Source organism: Mugil cephalus, chromosome 11 (genome assembly GCF_022458985.1).
Source record: "Mugil cephalus isolate CIBA_MC_2020 chromosome 11, CIBA_Mcephalus_1.1, whole genome shotgun sequence".
NCBI lineage: Eukaryota > Metazoa > Chordata > Actinopteri > Mugiliformes > Mugilidae > Mugil > Mugil cephalus.
In genome coordinates, this window is record NC_061780.1 from 25,979,758 (window position 1) to 25,999,846 (window position 20,089).

The 20,089-nt window shown below is 42.6% G+C and overlaps 1 protein-coding gene and 1 long non-coding RNA gene across 4 annotated transcripts in view; one reads left to right on the forward strand and one right to left on the reverse strand.

Moving 5' to 3' along the window:
* The window catches only part of otud7b (OTU deubiquitinase 7B), a 35,628-nt gene that overhangs the window by 5,315 nt on the left and 10,224 nt on the right, over nucleotides 1-20,089 (forward strand). For 2 of the 3 annotated variants that reach the window (XM_047597853.1, XM_047597856.1), the window contains exons 2-6: nucleotides 14,410-14,648; nucleotides 15,675-15,845; nucleotides 17,488-17,739; nucleotides 18,664-18,765; nucleotides 19,496-19,623. In XM_047597853.1, coding sequence (XP_047453809.1) covers nucleotides 14,564-14,648; nucleotides 15,675-15,845; nucleotides 17,488-17,739; nucleotides 18,664-18,765; nucleotides 19,496-19,623 — 738 coding nt within the window. In that variant the 5' untranslated portion in view covers nucleotides 14,410-14,563. The remainder of the gene's footprint in view (nucleotides 1-14,409; nucleotides 14,649-15,674; nucleotides 15,846-17,487; nucleotides 17,740-18,663; nucleotides 18,766-19,495; nucleotides 19,624-20,089) is intronic. The other variant, XM_047597855.1, reaches the window with a different exon arrangement.
* LOC125015847 lies at nucleotides 3,341-8,900 on the reverse strand. The gene is made up of 3 exons (XR_007113642.1): nucleotides 8,679-8,900; nucleotides 8,101-8,227; nucleotides 3,341-7,557 (listed from the first exon to the last, which is right to left on the reverse strand). It is a non-coding gene; the product is annotated as an uncharacterized LOC125015847 (long non-coding RNA).

Here is a 20,089-nt window from a genome sequence, read left to right on the forward strand (position 1 = left end):
ATAAAAATGAAGAAATGGCAGAAATGTCTTATGTTCCTCAAGGGTTCAAGTGAAAATGAAAGATGGGAGTGTTCACACTCGCCTTTTTAAATGTGAACTGTGTAATAATACACTGTTTATGTGCAAAGCAGAAAGGATATTTTGGCATCACTGACCCAGCTGTGTGGCATTAACCGTTTCTGGTGAATGGAAAAACCGTCTGAATACGTCCAGGGAACAGTGATTCATCGGCTGTAGGTGTAGTTTGACTCCTGGAGAGGAGACGTCACGTGACTTAGAAATGACCCTTTTTTTTATGTCGGCGTTGGATGTGGTGTAAAAATTCACAAATAATAATCATACAATTATGTACTTGCTGCTTTCACTCCACTACATGTCAGTGTTTTATCTTAAACGCCACATCTTAACTTTGCAGACTTGTTTTGAAATAAGGCTGTTAAATTCCTTTTAATGCTGCTTTGGCTTAAACTTGACCTAAATTTTAGTTTGGGAACTCAGGAAGTGATCGAAGCAGCAGTAAGTAAAGGTTTTAAGCTTTTACTTTAATAGGTTTTGCAAAGTAAGTCTTGCATTGTGCGGCAATAAACACCTTGAGTTTTAACTTTTAATAAACAAAAACTGCCACATATCCCTAAAGTAGGAGAAGAAAGCAGAAACAAATGAGCAGTAATGGATAAAGACTTTGAAAACTGGAAACTCTCTATGAACTGAGCAGGAAGCAGGAACAAGAACAAGCAAGATCCAACTTTCATCGATGTGTAAATGAAATCCCGTACATCAAAATGTGCTGCCGGGCCTTTCACTTAGTAATTCTTCACCAAGATGAGTCAGGAATAAAGCGAAGAAATATAGTAGTTCATTTGTTGTGTAATTCTTACTTTGCTACAGTTTGGACGGGATTAATCTCACACAGATTGTACAAGTCTCGTGTGAATAGGTCTTTCCCGTCGTGTTTAATGTCTGTAAATGGTTTTAGGATGAGCTGTTGATTTGTTTTCATTTAAATAACACACGTTTTTTCCTCCTGCGTTGCATCATGCAGCAACTAACTGTAAAAACTTTCCAAACCCAAATTAAAATCTTGTGGTTTTAGTTGTTTCTCCATCTGAAATCACTTTGCAAATGTTTTTTTTTTTTGTTTTTTTTAACTGAGGGGTGAATTTGTGACCCATGATGTAGACGCAACACATATTTTGCAATTTATTGGGTTTTTGTGTTGCTGATAATTAGATTGTCTGTGTTCAGAGGTTTGCATTTGTTCAGGGGCCGAATGAGGACTTCTCACCCACAGAGTCTGGAGTTTGTGTTGGCAGCTGCCCGGGAATAAAGAAACCAATGCATAATCTTCACCCAGAGAAGCGACTTATCTTATCCCGCCCGTCTCCGTCAAGAAAAACAGAACAACACTTTCCTCTGGAAGCTCCGTGCAGCTCTTTTTCTAAAACAGTAACGCATCGATGGCAGATTAGCTTCCGCCTCCCTCGCTCTCGCGTCGCGGATCGAATGCCCCTCGTTAGATTTTTTTTTTTTCCTGACGTTTCGCCGGCCGTCACGCCAACACCGTGCACGATGTAATGCGGGTCTGGTCTGGAGCGAGGAATGTGGGAATGCCACTTGCCCTCGCCACAGCAGCCTGCTTCATGCGGCTGTTAATTAGCACTCTTTGACTGGTGATTAGCGGGCCCTGGCTGCAGCGGCACGCCCCTGGCACAGACCACGATCCTTTCTGAGGCCGGCTTTTGATGAGACAGCTTGAGGCTTGAGTGCTCAGTGTTTTCATGAAGCTGTCAGTGTCCGTTTTCTACAAAAAAAAAAAAAAAAAACCTCATGTCATGGCTGATCACAAGCAGACCTGTCACATCTCTGGGATGCTGTGTTGTTTTGTCGTTAGCAAAACTAGCTAAGAGGCTAAAGGTTTTACTTGTTGTTTTATCTGTGGCTTATATTGGCGTCTGTGGATCATCCCACAGATACTTACTGTACTTACAGTTTGGGATCTAGTGAATTTGGACCTTGTCCTGTTCTTCAGGGGTTTTTTTTTGTTTTTTTTTTAGTTATTCCTAAAGTTTTTGCGTGTGTGTCTGTGTCAGGCTACATCCTGGTGGGGATGACTGCTGCCATCATGGGGGGGGGGGTCTGGTCTGGTCTAGGTGGGTGCTACATGTCTAAGTAACATCCACATGAATGAATGCCAGGTCCAGAAGTTTCCCAGCAGAACATTGGTTTGTCACAAGATGGTTCAAAGTTGTTTACTTCACCTGTCAGTGGTCATAATGTTGTGGCTGATTGCTGTAATCCATCACTTATTTTAGTGTGTAAAACTATTAAATATGCTGGCAAGGTTTACTGTTGGATTTTCCTGTTCATATTTCTATGAAAACCTTTCTACAGTTTCTCGTGGGACAAAGTTTTCGTCCTAAACTTACGAACAAGGTTTTTTTCGTCCACTCTTCCTCTTTAGAGTTTGTCGTCTCATGCTGGTGCACGATATCCAGTATCTCAGGGAACAGTGGACTAAATGAAGTGAGACATCTCTGCTACATGCTCTGCTACACTATGACATCAGCTCCCAGACACTTTGATAAACACTTGTGCTCCGAAGTTAATGCTGCCCATTTCATCTGGCTGGACTGTTATTGCTCTGCTCCGGTGAATATCAGTGAGAGTCCACATTAGGCTGAAGGAAACCGCTACGAAGTGCTCCGATGTTTTCCACTGACGGATGAGACATTTTGTCCTAAAACTAGATCCCTGCATCGGTTATAATTAAAAAACAGATTCCATTTCCTGCATCCTCCCTTTAGAAATCTTGTTGCGGGTCTTGCATCACTGATTTCTTGCAACCAATCTTGCAAGATCGTGCAAGAGGCTGCAGCTCGGAGAGAGAACTGTCAGAACTGAAAAACTGATAGGGTTTAAAAAGTGTGACGACAGAGGAGCCATGTGCAAGACGTCGCCAGCTAGAGGGAAACAATTAAGAGATTAGCTTTGTGGAAAACTCTTTCGTAACTAAGCGAAATCATTTCGAAATGGAAATACCTCAAGATGAATTCATATCGAATCAAATTGATTTAGGACAACAGTAGCAACACTCAGCCCTCTGCTTTTTGTGGACCACTTTTAAAACTTATATCATTTATCATTTATATATCTTTATTGGAAAAATTCTTGTGAGTTGTGAGAGAGCTATGACGTCACAGATGTGTCTTTGATTGAGGCTTTTTTTCCAGGTTTAGTCCCTGAAAGCGTTTTTTTCATTTGCCTGTTTTCTGAACTCTGCATAGTGCAGAGTTTCTATGTTTAAACTGTGATTAGGAGTGGATTATTTTTAGACTATGTGAAACAGGAGGTTGCTCTAGTTCTGGCAACTCAGAGATTAGGTGATGATTTGCATTTGGGAGTGTTGCTTACACAGCTGTTACTGCTCTGGTTTAGGTGTGAGGACAGATACAAGCTCTCCGGTGTCCGATAGGTGTTAAGGGATGACGTCTAGTACGAATAGTTGACCCAAACCTGTCCCTTTTTTCTTTGTGTGTGGCATAAATTCTGCGAACTATTTTTAGACCGGATGATTTTCAGTTGTGTGCCTCACGGTCACAAGGTTCAAAGCTGCTGCAACTCAGGGGATCCTTTGACTCTCTGCACACAATCCAAACAATAAAACCGAGGTCAAATGATCCGTAAGTGGATCTTCTTCCCCCCTCCTCGAGCTCTCTCACGGGGAAAAAATGTGATTGTCACGGATCAAGTTTGGTGCCGGGCGAATGAGAACGGGAGGGAGGGAGGAGGCCCGAGCGAGAGGGGGAGTCAGACTTGGCGAATTTTTGTTTGATGACTGGGCAGCTTTGTGGACGAGGCCGGCTCCAGTGGCGTGGCCTCGGAGAGGGCAGGCGGGCGGGCACGGTGTGGAATCTCTGACATCAGCTATGTGTGCATTCGTCCCGGTGTTGTCTTACGCGTTACGCAGACGCCCACAGCTGGTGGCTAAGCCTTCATCAGGGCCTGAAATGCGTTTTAATTCCCTTGTAGGGAGGCCGATTCTCTCTCCTACTCCCGTTTCATTTTTAAATTCGCCCCCCCTCCGTCCTGTTTGTAAACACTTGCCACTTCTTGCAGCGTAATCCGAGCAGTGAAAATGATGAATGTCCTTATTTGGGGAAGAAGATAACCACCAGTCTTTTGCTGCAGCTTCGTCGCGGGCTCTGAAGCTTCCTCGGATTCGCGCGTAGCTAATGGACTTTGAAACGGCCCAACGAGTCCCTATAATTCACATGTCAGCAACAGCTTTGTGGATGTGGGTCCCATCGATTTTTCTCCAATGAAAGGAAGTGGTTAGACTCCAATTTACAGTATTGATCTCTGAGATGTAAACCAATAGCAGCTCAAAGGCCCCTCCTTCAGCACGGTTGTAGTGAGGAAGTAGTTCAGAGTGTTTATTTGCTGTATATACCAATTAGGCACAACATTATGACCACCTTCCTGATAACAGCTTGGTTTCCAGTGAATCCTGGCTGCATCCTGCTGCCATCCAGGAGTTTCATTGCTATGGGACTTATTTACTGCTCCTGTCAGTGGTTTTAATGTTGTGGCTAATGATTAGCTGCAGGAGGAGGATGATGCAAACCGTTTCTCTGCACCAGCCGTACGTTACCTTATATCTGCGCCACAATGCTTCTTATGTTATGCGTCGGCATTATGTAAGCCCTGTGCAAAGTGATGTTCCTACGCTATTCCCACGGTGCATCCACTTGCCCTTGGAAGATAACTAACTGTGCAGAAAATGACAAAATAGGCTGAGGTCTCTTCTGTGTTTCCTTCACAGCCTCAGCGTTTTTTTTTTTTTTTTTCTGTTGAGCATAATTATCTGGGTCTGACAACACCACCAGTCCACCAACAGCGTCAGCCTCACATTCTGCATTGCTCCGATTCTCGTCCGAGGGCTGCAAAGGGTTCACCGATAAGGGGCCGTTTCTTTTTTTAAACCTGTTTGCTTGTAAATGTCTAGGGGACTGAAGCAGCACTTCCTACAAGCAGAGATTTATTCTGCAGCAGGGGCCCATTGTGCTGCTCGGTTCACATGAAAAGAAACTTTGGAAGAACTGCGTAAATAAGAAAGAAGGAGGAAAAAAGAAAAAGGTCTCGGTTTTCCCTCCCGTTCCCAGCCAGGCAGTCGTGGTCGGCCTCCTTCCCAGCTGCAGCTCTCGTGTTATGTAATGATAAAAGAGTGTAGGCTGACCAGGCTCAGTCAGTAACCAGATTACAAGCACGACCACAGATAAAGCTAAAGACAAGCCGTCCAACCACACCTTTGTTTTTCTTCCTCTTGTGGGTTTCCTTCAGTCGGAAGGTGTTTACTGTGATTGATTGTTCCCAGCGAGCGAACCCACTCTGTTTCTGGAGCAAAAAAAAACAAAAAACAACTCTCAGAGAACGAACGAGGAAGCAATCGCTCTGCTCTGTTTTTATACAGGTGTCCGTGGAAGCGTGCGACGCCTTTAACAAACATTTAAGCACTTAGGTTGACTCACGACGCCGCAAAAAACAAGAGAAAACAGCACAGATTTAGAGCGTGAATCAATCATGTGGATGTGCAAGTATTTCCTCCAAATTCTCCTTATTAGGCGTCGCCACCGCCTGAGTCACTGTGGATTTCTGGAGCCTTGAAGCATTGTGTTATTTTAGCAAAAAATGAACAATCTCTGTAGACCTTGTTAGTCATCTCTGCGCTCCTGTTTCTCGTCGCTTATTTGCCAAAACACACAGATGCGTCTGTGATAGGTTTTCCAGTTTATCGGTTATCCAACGCTGCCACAAACTCCCGCAACCCCTCTCTGCTCTGTGGAAGGTTTGTCTCCAGGAAACTTTTGTTTAAAACGCAGCGTTCGGTGTTTGTTGTTGGTGTGGTGCAGCCCTTTAATCTGAGTGGACTGACTCTGTTTTGTTTTTGTGGCATTGTTGAATAACCATCTCTTACTATATCGCAAAAAAAATCAACATTGCGCAACTTCTTTCTGGCTGACTTATTTTGTTTGAGTTTGGTTCTTCTTCTTCTCTGATTTTCTTGGTAGCTTTGAAACCACCGCTAAGATGTTTCGATGCTGCAGGGACCTGGTTTTGGTTCATGACTCGGCTCACGTCTGAATTCTGATCTCCCTGATACCGACCGGGACGTCCCCACCTAAAACAGACATTAATTTGACTCAGCAAAAAAAAAAAACACAGATTTACAGCAAGTGAATTAGTCATGTGGATATGTACGAATTTCTTCCAAATTCCCCTTTATTAGACATCACCACTGCCTGAGTCATGCAGAATTTTTTTTTTAGCCTTGAAAGATTGTGTTATTTTGGTCATTTCTGCACTCGCGTTTCTAAATCTGCAGCAGTTTATCATCCTGTGGTCGTACCTGGCTGGTGGAAGAGACTTTCTATCCCACCGTCTCTCTGCAGCAGAGATGGAGCCTGTGTGCTTTTACCTTTACGGCCTTTATCTCGTTACTCGAGGAGGGTGTGTTGCATTCACCGACATCACAGGAAAGGTTTACGTGATTGAACTAAAATAGAGCTGACACATTTATAGACGTGGCCATTCATCATGTGCTGACCGTTAAAGGGGAAACAGAATAACTCGGCCTCAACGCAAGACTGTGCGGATGAAATAATTCTCAGGTCTATTCTTTCACCCTCCTTCCTCCTTCTTTATTATGAAAGGAGAGAAAAACCTCAGCGAGTCAAACGTGAAATGGTGAATTATCCACATTAGACAGGTGACAGTGCATGACCTGTACGTAGGTAGGTAGGCAGTGTCTGGCTTTCTCTTTGGCTGGCATGCAGAGAAGCAGGTTAGGCAAAAGTCCCAGCTCGTGATCTGATCATAAATAAACTACGTGACAAAAGGAAAAAGGCATGTGATTAAAAACCTGTCCCTGCTCTGTAATGTTTGATTGGCATTTTAATGCAGGAAGATTAACACGGCTGTGTCTCTTTGCAGTGAACCCAGTCCGGGAGCTCTACTTAATTCCTTGCATTTTTATTTATTTTTTTTTTTTTGCTAGGCTACAGCTAGCATCTAAAAAAGCTGCGGTTTCGGGGCCGTTCTCTTAATTTGGGCCGCGGCGTAATGAGTGACCTTGCTCAAGTCACCCACACAGCGAAGCATGACAAAGCATTAAAAGGCCTGGTGGTTGTTGCTGTGGGCAGTTTGTAATGACTTCAACCTGGACTGAGAATAGCCACGAGTCTGGACTTAAAACAATAAACCATTTAGACAGCTTTATATAAAAGCGTTTTTTTTGGGAGCATGATAACAATTCTTATTTTTCACCAAGAAACAAAATTGACATGGAACCAGGTTTTTGTGCAGATTATGTCCAAAGATGTCTGCTTTCTTTTCCCCCTCAAATTGCTCTCATTATTTCCATTCTTGCATCTTGTTTCGAGCTCAATTTTAATTCTTGAGATAAGTTCCATTGTGTGCACCTCAGGATCATCAGACGATGGCTTCGCAGAGATTATTCTAGACTGCATAACTCACGGCGTATTAACAATGTTGTGGCGCCTGTAATAAGAAAAGTGAAAGCGTTTTTAGAGCGTGGCACTAAACCTGTTGGGCATTTTCAGCAACAAGATCAGACATTTGTTTTTGTTTCCATTGTTTTTCTTGGTCCTGTCACCTCAGCTCTGCTGCACAACTCGTTTCATTTTGAGCTCTGGTAAAATGTCTCAGTAAGACAGTAAGTTTAATCCAAGTTTATTTCCTTGTTCCCACTGCAACATGTTCTTCTGTGTCCACAAGTGTTGCATTAGGTATTTAAAATGATAAAATGGAACAAAAAAAAGATCAAAAAGACTTTATTGTCATTTTGTTTGCACAGGGTGTTTTACAGAACGAAATTTCGTTGCATACGTCTCAGGACAATGTAATAAAATTACAATAAAAAATAAGATAAAATACAAGACAAGACGCCACATTTAAGATCGTCTGCATCTTTTCCCTGCAGCTTCCTAAAGTCTTTCCTTGTCTTCTTCTAGAGTCGACTTAATTCACTTCAGTAAATCTTTCTGTTCTGAGTTAACATAGTGTTTAAATGGGAGCTCGTACCTTCTCCGCTCCAGGAATGTTCTGCTCCTCCAACGCTGCCGTAAACTCCCTAAACCCTCCGGAATAAGCGAAGTTCTTCAGAACAGCAAACATGTTTGGTCACGTGATTCTGGTTCTGCTTCTTCTTCTTGGATTGAAACAGAAAAGGAAGAAGACGTTTGATAGTACTGGGATGTGGTTTTTGGTTTATGGCAGAGTTAAAATAAACTCTAAAACAGAAGCAGCAGAAAAAATAAAATCTTCTTTTTCATTTTTTTTTCTTCTTGTAGCTTCGATGCTAGCCAACCTCCATTAAAAACACTGGAGGAAGTAGATGTTTTGACGCCACAGGGACGTGGTTTTGGTTTTTTGGCAGACCTAAAATAAATAACTACAAAAGATCAGGCTTGGCTGAAGCCGATCCGACAATTTTATAAACGTCTGGATCGGGACATTCCTACTCTAAACCATTCAAAAGGTTTCTCCAGCCTCCCTCATACACAGAAAGCATGACATCAGTACTCATCTGTTTGTGTTTCATTTGTCTGACGACACCAATCTGAGAGCATGCATGTCACAAAATAAAAAAAAACACTTACCCGCATATAAATAAACACTCTTAAAGCCTCGCAGATAAAACACTTGCAGGGATCTGACCTCCTCGGCCCACTGAGGGCTGACGCAGTGGGCTTTTTCGTGACCTTTCCGTCTCCCTCGGTGATCCGGGCCGTTCTCCCGGCCCTCGGCTCAGCACCCACGTGTTGTCAGCAGCTCCCGTTACGTAAGCCAGACAAAAGCTCAGCCACCCCAGATACAAATCACTGCCTGGCCCACGTTGGCCACAGTGCTGCTAATGTTGTAATAATCCACGCAGGGTCTTTCTCCTGTGGAACGATTCTCACTGGTTAAACGGGAAATAAATAAAATACGATTTATATTTCATTTTAAATATTGACTTTACTATATTTTTTATTTTGTTAATGATGCATTTGATGCTAGCGATGCGTTTATAACCTGCAGCACTTCCACAAGTTCCATCCTAATGACTGCGGCACCTTGGTTAAAACCTTTATTGAGTAGGATCTAATCAAGACACATTTTATTCAATCTCCTTCAACAAGTTCAAAGCAATCTGATTTACTGTCAGAAGCAAATCCAATCAGAGCCGTAAATAAAGTGATTTTATTATAATGTGCAGTGACACCGGCCGCCTTGTGTTAAAAATAAGCGTTCTTATACTTATATTTTTGTTTTTGTTTTGTTTTTTCATAGCAGAGCCATGTGACGTTGCATCGAATGCAATCAGAGTGGGTTCACAGGAATGGCTGATGCTACAGCCCCGCGAGTGTCAACAGCCCGGCTTTTGTTTGGTCTGTCTTAGTACATTCAGTCCACACTTTTATTGGCCTTTCCACATGTTTTTGTTCCGGGCTGCTGTCAGTTGATGCTCCGGGATTGGTGTGTCTACGGGGCTAAATGACGGCGCGTTCGCGATAAAACAAACAGATAACTTTTTACGGGAGGCTGAACAGATAGACTTTTTACGTTGTGGTGGAAGGTCTGAGGTTATTAAAACCATCAGTGTTTTCATATTTCACTCGTTTGTCATGTTTTTCCTCATCGAATACCTCATTCTTATACCTTTGTCTTGTAGCGGATGGTTGTATAATGCAAATAATTCAATAGGCAACGTGCTCTTTTTTCCACAAGTCAGTATTAGACCGCGTTCCTTTTGACTCGGAGGTTGGAAGTCGGATCCGGAAATGATGAGTTACAGAGGTCGGAAAAACAAGATGGCCGCGTCCACGACAGCGCTGACCTTGTCCCAATGTAATGTTACACTAATTTTAGGCTATTTAAGTTACGCTAATTGTAAATCAAACAGATAACTTAAACCAATTCATACGTTTTTTTTACTAGAATTATTTGCAGTGTCTCGTCTCTACAAGACGAAAAATTAAAAACAGTTTGCCACAGTTTGTGGTGTTTCGCTCTGTTTTGGTTTTACCAGGCTGTTGTTTTTAGCCGTTGTTAGCGCAACATGGGCTTGTAGTTCCCGTATATAACACATGGAAAAACTTAAATTAACAGCCTTACGACACATGATGAAAAATACCGTCCGTACGACCGATTTATCGCAACAACAACCAATCAGATGAGCTAATAAACCAAATAATCCAGGAGCTTCTTCCTCTGTATTACTGTTTATACACGGGGCGGCCATCTTGGTTTCTCCGACTGTTTGAATCGGAAACTACAACTCCGGGAGGAAAATCCCGACTTCCGAGTACAAATGGAACGAACCATCAATGTCCATTAAAGGTTTGGGGCTGTTTCAGCCATTTTTAAAATGATCAGGCTTTAGTTGAGTCTGATCATATGTAGATTTTTATTTTAGGCCATAAACCAAAACCACTGACTTCTCCTGTTTTAATGGCAGAAGGTGACTTAAGGTGTGGAAGAACTTGCAATGTGGATGTTTGGCGACGTGATAGTAGGAGATTATTATTCAATCTCGATTCATGTGAATAAACGGGAGGAAGTTTACTTTATTTAAGATCAGGAGTCGCATTGGCGGATACATCTCCTTCATTTCACTTATATAATATAATTTCAATCTGGCTGCATACATAACGCATGCGTAGAGAGACAACACACCATTTCCAGAAAGGTTAAAAGCTCTAATTTGCGAGATGATTTCCTTATCCAACGAAAAACAAAGGCTGCATCCAATCGGCATCCAGCTCCGGTCAGGACGAGGGTCACACGGGTCAAATGATCCTCCTCACCCGCTCAGGTCACCTTCCAATAGGACGATTGGAATAAGATTATCGACTGGCCTTGTGCTTTTTGCTGTTCGGCGAGCTCTGAGGGAGGGGAAAAGCAAATAAATTGCCCGTCAGTGTGATACGAGAGTGCACACGGCTCACACACCTCAGGGTTTCAAACTGCTGATCATTTTCTTACAGTTTCCCAGAGCCTGAGGGGACTTCTTCAAATGTCAGATGCCTCGTTTCAGTGCACAGGCACTTAGGAATCCACAGATACTATAATGCACGACTAAGAAAAACATCTTGAACCAGTAAATATATATAAAAATATACGTATATTTTTATTTGAAGCCTTGTAACGAGCTGTGTTTTCCTGGAGAGGTTCGTATCACGTCTTCCAACACTGTCGTGATGCTGTGTTTTTTCTGTGCCGGTCAGTTTGCAGTCGAATCTGCATTTGTGTGTCAGTCTGAACGGGACCCGAGTCAGTTTTCATTACCGTGATGTGGATGTGATCGGCGGGACCTTAACGTCACAGAGCCGAGTGTCAGGAGACCCCGCAGGCGACGCTGCCAATCGGCGGCTGACTTTGCAGAGAACGTTCTGGAAATGAAATGCTCCGGCCCGGCTCAGAAACTCCACGAGACGAGAGTGTGTTAGGGAGAGAGAGCTCAGAGCGAGAGGACGACGGAGAGAGAGGTGTAAGAAGAGTAAACTCGTGACTCATCAGGCGCAGTGGAAAGAGGGTTCACTGAGTCAGAGATGAGGCAGGAACACAGGGTGAGTGGTGGATGAGCCGTGGGACGGATGGGAATAGATGACTGTAGGTAGATTTAAAGAAGAACATCGGCACAAACTGGATCAGGATGTTTCTGAACTGAAACGTAACTTGAATTAGTGAATAGTTCCACAAAAAACACACAAATGCACAAACAAACAACGATTCAATGCACAGTGCAAGAGATCATGTTGTGCAACAGCATACGTACCAAATAGAGTTTAGAATGCATAAATAGAAATACAAAATATAAAGTGCAGGTATAATCTACCGAGTGCAGATTTGTTGAGTTGCAAAACTCATAAAATCAATTCTTTAGGTCTTGATACGAGCACTGATGATTAGGAATCATGCTCTTAGTGTGAAAATAGAATATTGTAGCTGAAGCTGCAATAATTTGTCATTGGTGGCGTTGCAATTTAGAAAAAAAGCTTGAACCCTGATGCACAAGAGATGCTAATATATTTTTATCCTGCAGATGGCAGCACTGTGACTAGTAGCTCAAATCTGACAAAACCACAGGAGAAGAAGACAGATTTGGATGCTCAACCTAAACCGAGACTGATCCATCGACTATTTTCTAATGAATTCAGTCTGAGTCTGTGATTTCGTGCTTAGTCGTCGTTTTTCCTTTTTTTAAAAGTAGAACTCAACCGAGACTAAAGACAAGGTGCTAATGGTGATGCTAATGGACTAGCGTAGCAGCACTGCAGTTTGTTTCACCACATGTAGACCTCTAAAGCTAAAGTAGATTCCATGGAGGTTCAGCTCTAGGTTGGTGTTACTTCTCTAAATGTTCTCTGGGTCTGCTGTGTTTTCTCTCATGCATTCAAACATACTCAGTGTTATGTGCTAATTAATGACAGTAAAAATCTAATCTGAATTTCGTTGTCAACTTTGAGATTGGTTCTTCATTCATAGATATGTTTAAATCGTTATTATGTTTGAATAAAATGTTATCAGGGGAAAGTCGTGTTTGTTATTTGGTTGTTAATCAAAGGATTAATTACCCAGAAATGATTTATTTTCCTTAGCTCTATGCCCGAGTTCCCAGATAAGTGATTATGTGATGACGTGATTGGTTTCCGTCCAAGTCCTCTTGCCTCAGTCAGTTCATTGGACATTTATAAGCGTTCATTAACTTAAAACGAGACACTTTCATGTTCTTTAAGATTCATTTCTGCATTCAACCGTTGTTTTTCCAGATGTTTGAGATGTTTTTACACGTATCCAACAATTAATAAAACACAGATTTTTCTTTGGGGACTTGGTCTGAATCTGCAAAGCTCAGCTAAAAAAAAAAAAAAAAAAAATGCAAACACGTACAGAATCTCCTTCCTGTAAAAATGGAAGCTTTTTAGGTTCGGCCTCCGAACTCCATCCTCTCTGAACCAGGGCGGCTGTGATTCATGCCTTTTGTCTGGCTGCGCATCGATTGCCCTCTGCATCCCCATTGATGCTGACTCTCTTTTTCCTTCAGTCTTGATAATGTTTCTGTATTGATTTCCGTGCCCAAGCGATGCAACCCCCCGTGGGTCCTTAGCTGCTGAAACCCGAAGAGCAAAACTGTCTAATTGATTCCAAAGGAGCCTGTAAAAAAGGAGCATTGTTTCCTCATATCACACCACACCTACGCACATATACTTAAACATTAATGTGATGTTAACAACCGTGTACTTACTTATCCTTATATCTCAATCTAAAATCATTGTTAGCTGTGATTAATTGAACAAAAATCCCATTGTTACTTGCACAAAAACACTCTTGGCTCACGTAAGCTCGGATTTTACCTCAGCATTTTGCTCCAATAACTTGATCTTATATTCTTTTTGCACAACGTCTTTATAATCTGGTGCTGGCCACAGAAATTTGTGTGTGTTTATATTTGCAACAGGTCGTATGTGAAGGACTTGACTTGACAGCTCCTCTGCATTTATAACGGCTAATTAAAAATGTTCATGAAGACTGAAATGGAGCAGGAAGGTTGGTTTCCCACCGTCTTGACAGCAGCTGCGCTGCTTGACTTTTGTTTAGGTTTCGGGGCAGATGTGAGGCGACGCATGTGTGGAAACCTGTTCACTTATGTTGTCATCGGTGGGACGGGGTGTCGAGTTCAAAAAAAACAACCAGGTCACGACAGACGTGGGCTTGAAATGGGCTCGAGTGACGTGGTTGTAGAGGTTTTGTAGCTTTTTGAGCCAATCAGAGCTCTGTACATAAGTTGTACTGCATTCAATATGTCATTGGAAAGCAAATTTTCTTCTAAATTTAATTTTTTCAAGAGTTGTTCCTATGAATGAACGCCAGGTCCAAAAGTTTCCCAGCAGAGCACTGAATTAGCCCACGATGGTCGATGTTGTTGACTTCCTTCTCTCCGACTCTCCGTGGTCATAATGTTGTGGCTGAAAGGTTTTACAGGGCGACATCCATTGCGCCTCGTTCTGGGTCGATGCTGTAGTTGCAGGCGCCTCAGCTGATCCGGAGTCTCTCCGCTGGGAACTGATTATGCTTCTGCAGAATCCCGCGGGGCCACTTAAATAGTTTTGGGCCGGACTTCGTGTTGTGACACTTGCGACTTCGAGCTGAAACAATTAGTCGATAACAGAGACGTAGTCGTACACGTCATCTACGCAACAGAACAGTAGCATTTTATCAATCACCTTCCTCCAGAACTTCTGTGTTTTACGAGTTAAATGTGTCTGCACGAACTACTCACAGATTATTTTTCCGCTCTTTTTCTCTTCTCTAAATGCATTTTGTCCATGTTCTTGTTTTTTCCAGGTGTGGCTGGTAAAGACATAGGTCCCTCGCTGTCCTGCCAGGGAGAGCGGAGTACGTCCTTCGTCTCCTTCCTTTTTATTTTTATTTATTTATCTTATTTTGTTTTTTTTTTTATGCCCGGAAGCAACCCGCCAACTTGTGAATTCATGATCACATGACCGTGGATATGGACGCAGTCCTGTCCGACTTTGTCCGTTCCACTGGAGCTGAACCGGGATTGGCCAGAGATCTGCTGGAGGGTGAGTTACACAAAAAAAAACAAAAAAACAAACAAATACTCACAGCAGAGCAAACCTGCAGCGAGGAACTTTTATTTTTATGATCATTTGCAGTAAACAGTTACTAGATTTCTCAGAATTTGTAATTTGTTTCCACACAAGGAAGTCGCCGTCATCAACAATGTGCATTAACCATTCTCCATCCCTTATCTTTCCCTTCTACCCGTCATTCATTTGAAAAATAAAAGGTGTAGACTGAATCCAAAGCTCATTTTGTGTAATCTTATAATATATGCTACAAATATAATTACCTGAACCCTGTTGCTTTGTTCCTCATCCTTTTTCATGAAGAGATAAAAAAACAAAAACAAACCAAAAGCTTTGTTTCCCTCCATTAGTTCACACAACTAAACAGAACACACGTTCTCCAGAGACCTGATCAAAATAGTTACTCTTCTTTCTTGCATATCTTTCTAATGTTTTCTAGCAATCAATGCCTTTATTTATCGAAGTAAAAGCAACTTAAATGCTTTATTTGTATTTTTCCTACTTTAACTTCGTCCACAACTAAAAAAAGAACAAAGAACCCGGGATGTGTTTCATGTGCAGCGTTGACCTTGGCTGATGTTTGCAAGTCTGGGAGCTTCTCGCTTGTTACTGTTTCTCTTAATTAGACTGTCAGACTGTAAAAAAAAAAAAGGACGGTGCAGCCAGAGTCAACAGGGTTCTTGTTGCCTAGCAGCAACACAAGTTGCAGATAATAATATGGGTTAAAAATGTAAGGCAATGCAGCAGCAGCAGCAGCGAATCAGCGAGTCAGCGAGTCAGCGGACTGAGGCGTGCTCCAAATTCTGATAACGTGCCAGCGGCCTTTACATAAGATAAGAGAGGAAGATATGTTGCGTTGACTCGTGGTAAATGTTTAAACTCACTGGGGATGTGTCATTTGCTCAGGATAGAAGAGACGGTTCAGGTTGTCATGCAGGGATCGGTCGGACTCTCACACGGACGATTGTCCTCACCCCCTCGTCTCCCTCTCTCTCGTAGGCAAGAACTGGGATTTCACCGCCGCCCTCAGTGACTTTGAGCAGCTGCGACAGGTGCATGCTGGGAACCTGACGTATTCGTTCGGAGAGGATCGGAACTATCTGCCGCCCGAAAAGGAGATGGCCCGGGTCGGACGGCCTCTGCTCCACCGCCAAGACGAGGTGGTGCAAGGTGAGGCTCGGGGTTTGTGATCACGCAAACTAAAAAAAACAGCGTAATCTCGAGAAACAATCAGTCGATGTTGTGTGTTTTATCTGTGTCAGGAGGGTTTTGATTAAGTTCTGTGGTCGTGTTTGGAGGCAGAGACGTGTTTTCAGCGTGAGACACTCAGGACGCTTCAGAATTCTCTGCAAAAAAATGACTCATAGCGTCAGCAGATGTGTAATATTGGCAAAGTTCCCCCCGAATAAACAAACACACAAGTATGATATTTCTGTTCCGTGTGCTTGACTGCGCGTTCCCTTTGTCCACTTTCAGGTCAGAGCTGCTGCTGTTTTTGAGTTATTTTCGTGCTGAAATGTAGAAACGTTTAAGCAACGCTGTAGATGGTTGCAATAAAAAACTTGTGGGTAGAATTCACAACGGGGCTGAGAGATAAGAAAGAAAAAAAAAAAAAAGCTTGCATAACGTTATAAAAACATGTTCCTAGATCACAGGAGTGAAACTTAGGGAGTTGACTTGAGCTTTTGTGACCGATAAACTCTTAACATTTAGTCTCGTCCTGGTCACGTTCTGCACGTCCGTGACACGAAACTGTCTTTTGAAATCTTTTATTCCCTCCGCCTTAAATTCTTTATAATCTTTTTTATCTTTTAATATGTTTCTGGTGAAATGGGCGACCTCCCGTACACTGTGTTCCTCTGCATTTTACTTGGTCCATTTGGCTTTTTTATTCTATTTGTTCTTAAGGTGAGACACTACAGGTGAATAGGGTAAAATATTTAACTAAGAGATACGACCATGAAACTTCCCCAGTTGATTACTTCCATAAATACAACATTGTTTTGTGTTACAAGTTTTCTGTGAATTTATATTCAAATATGCAAATGAGGAGTTATCTACTTAAATATGCACTAATTTGCATATATAAATAGAAATCTGCTACTGAAGTGGAGATTTCTGGCTCAGAGCAGCAGAAAAACTGATTTTTATTTATATTTTTTATTGGGAACCACTATGAACCAAAATCAAATCTACTCAAATCCTTCAGAACATAACATATAATCATATCAACATATACGTAAATAAATTCATCCCGGTGTGAAACATGAATGATGTCTCCACCTTCGTCTCCTTTAACCAAAGACAGTTTGATGAACTCAGATGAGTCTGACTTTCCTCTTCTTCATCTGTCTTTTCTTGCAATTTTAATCTGTAATTATCCTCTTAGATAAGACTTCACAGCATTTTTAAACGTCCCTCACAGATAAACACAGCATCCGGTCACATGACGCTTTTTAAAACGAATCACATTGTCAGAAATCGAGATTTCAGCTTCAGATCGGACTTTCTACTTTCGCTATTAGTCGCCAGCACAAAGGATGTGACCCTATTTGGACCTGACAGACTTCTGCAGGAGATAAAGAGCTTCACAACAGTTCCTCATATGAATGTAGGAGTAATTTAGAGGCTCAGCACGGACAAAGTGTAGTGTAATAAACACCTGGATGTGCAAAATTGGTTTATTGGGTGATAAAACTGTGTTTTTGCTGCCGTGTCTCACCTTAATGCATGTACATGTGTATAACAGAATACAAAACTCTGAATCTGTGACTCCATATCTGGGTCCTAACTCGCTTCCTTCCACCACCAGCGGCTACAGAGAAGCGCCTGTCGAGGGGCATTTCTCACGCCAGCTCCACCATCGTGTCCCTCGCCCGCTCCCACGTCTCCAGCACCGGCGGCGGCGGTGGCGGCGGCGGCGGCGGCGGCAGCGAGCCCATGCTGGACACGCCGCTGTGCACCTTCCAGCTGCCGGACCTCACCGTGTACCGCGACGACTTCCGGGGCTTCATCGAGAGGGACCTGATCGAGCAGTCGATGATGGTCGCCCTGGAGCACGCCGGTGAATATCGCTTTATTGTTTTAATCCAATTCAGCTGAACAACACCCATAAAGCTCGATGTTGAAACAACGAGGAAGCAGGAAGAAGTTTGTGGGGCCGTTAAATGTCGACTGAAACAGGGCTGAAAAAAAAATAATCAAAACATTTGTTGGTGGAACACAAAACAATTGAGCAGCGCTACAAAATAAAAAACCCAGCTGAGTCAGCAGCTCTCTGTTGTTTTAATACCAGAAACCTTCATGAAGCCAAGATTTAGAGCAGCACTGTTATGTTAGAACGCAATGATACAGCAAGTGCACGTAATGTGGTAGAGCTGCTGAATCTATTCATTTACCACTCATAAACTCCTGATTCGATTTATTAAAACATATCTTTTGCTTATTTATGAGAAAGATTTCAACAAAACCCGACGTTGTCATTGGCTTCAGAGGTTCGTGGTTTTTCCACAGTATTTTCCCTCTAGTTTTTTCGTTATTCGTGTGTCTTCTCTGCCGTCACGCGTTTTAAATCCAATCGTCTTTCAGTCGCGGCGTTTCTCTCACAGACCGAGCTTCTGTTCTGGATCTCGCTCACATGTGGACTAATCTCTGTGCACGCTCGACTGGTTTTTGCATGACTAGTCTTGCAGGACTTGGAATGAGAAGCTGCAGGGAAATGACGTGTATTTAAACTTTGATCCAAGAGACCACCTCAGTAATACACAAAATGACTGAGCCTGAAACCGAACATGGAAAAACTGTGTAAGCTGAAGCAGACTTCATAGGTGTGTCTAATAATTCTTGTTAGGTTTATAGGTTTTGGAGATTAATTTTGTAGCTTTAATCCCAAAAAAAAGAATGATTCATTGACAGAAATATTACGTTGCTGTCAACATAAAAGTGATGATTATCCATTTGGGAACGTTTTTTCCTTTCCCGTCTGCAGGACGCCTGAACTGGTGGACGAAAGTGGTTCCAAACTGTCAGAGTTTGCTGCCTCTGGCGACGAGCGGAGATGGAAACTGCCTGTTACACGCCGCCTCGCTCGGTGAGTATCGCCCAGCCTTTCAGAACGAGACCCCAGCACCGCGCAGGTTCACACTCCATTAGCATTCATTAAGAGAGCCTCAGCGTTAGCTTAAGCACTAATTGCATTTTACAGCGTTGCAGCGCACACTTGCCTTTGTGGCCCACTCAGGACTCAGGAGTCCCAGGCCAGGAAATGAATAACTCCGCAACTAATGCGCAGGCCTCGTTTCAGACGTTGGTAAATAGATGAGTGTAATAATCACTGGCCCAACACGTTCTCTTTAACCCGTTAACGTTAAAGCATGATGCAATAAGTCATTTTTCTTCTGAGTCATTATTAAAAGTCATTATAGGATTCAACCAAAACAAAACCATTCAGGCCTATTCAACAACTTTCTAAACCACTTAGAGGGATTCTGACATTTGTGATAGAAACTTCAGAGTCTTGTCTTTTAAAAGAGACCAAGATCATGTATCAGTTTACTTTGGGTTTGTCCTAAAAAGGCTGGAATGATAAGAGGTTAGAGAAGAAGTATTTGAATCGTGTGTTATTGAGTGAATTTTTGACAGTCAGCCTCCTGTTGTGGTGGAATTTATTTTAACTGTTCAAATACAGAGAAATTTCAGTGAACTAATGGTTTCACTTATGCATTGTGGCTTTTTCTTACTTTGACTTCTGCAAAAAGAGGTTAAAAGATACTCCAACCTCTAAGACCAAAAGTACCAATAGTTTTGTTTTCTTCCTGCAGGTATGTGGGGCTTTCACGACCGAGACCTGATGCTGAGGAAGTCCTTGTATGCGCTGATGGACCACGGGTTGGAAAGAGAAGCTCTGAAGCGCAGGTGGAGGTGGCAGCAAACCCAGCAGAACAAGGAGGTTTGCACATTTTATTTTAGGTTCTTTATTCTGCTGTCAAATCTGCACAACTTGTAAATCTTGTCACCAGAGAGAAACCAGCAGATTAAAGTGTTTACGTGCGTTACTGAGCGGATTGTTAAAGGTTTACACCACTCCTCCGCAGCTGATTGAGAGCTAATAGCCTCACGTCCACATCAAAGTCCAACTTTGCGATAGTTTTATCGCTGCTCTCATGTTTAATTACGTTATCTCAGCGCGTTAATAATCTCCACCTGCTATTGTTACTGTTCCTCAATCCCGCGCCCCACCCACAGCTGGAGGCTGTTTTAACTTGTCCGAAGGCACAAAGAGGAACACAATGACTTCTCTCCCAGATGAAAACACGCTGAGTGTGGTTTTTTAAAGTGGCTGCATTTAAGACTCACACGGAGGAGATGCCACACGGATGACTAATGACTAATATTTCACCGTCGGCTTCCACTTT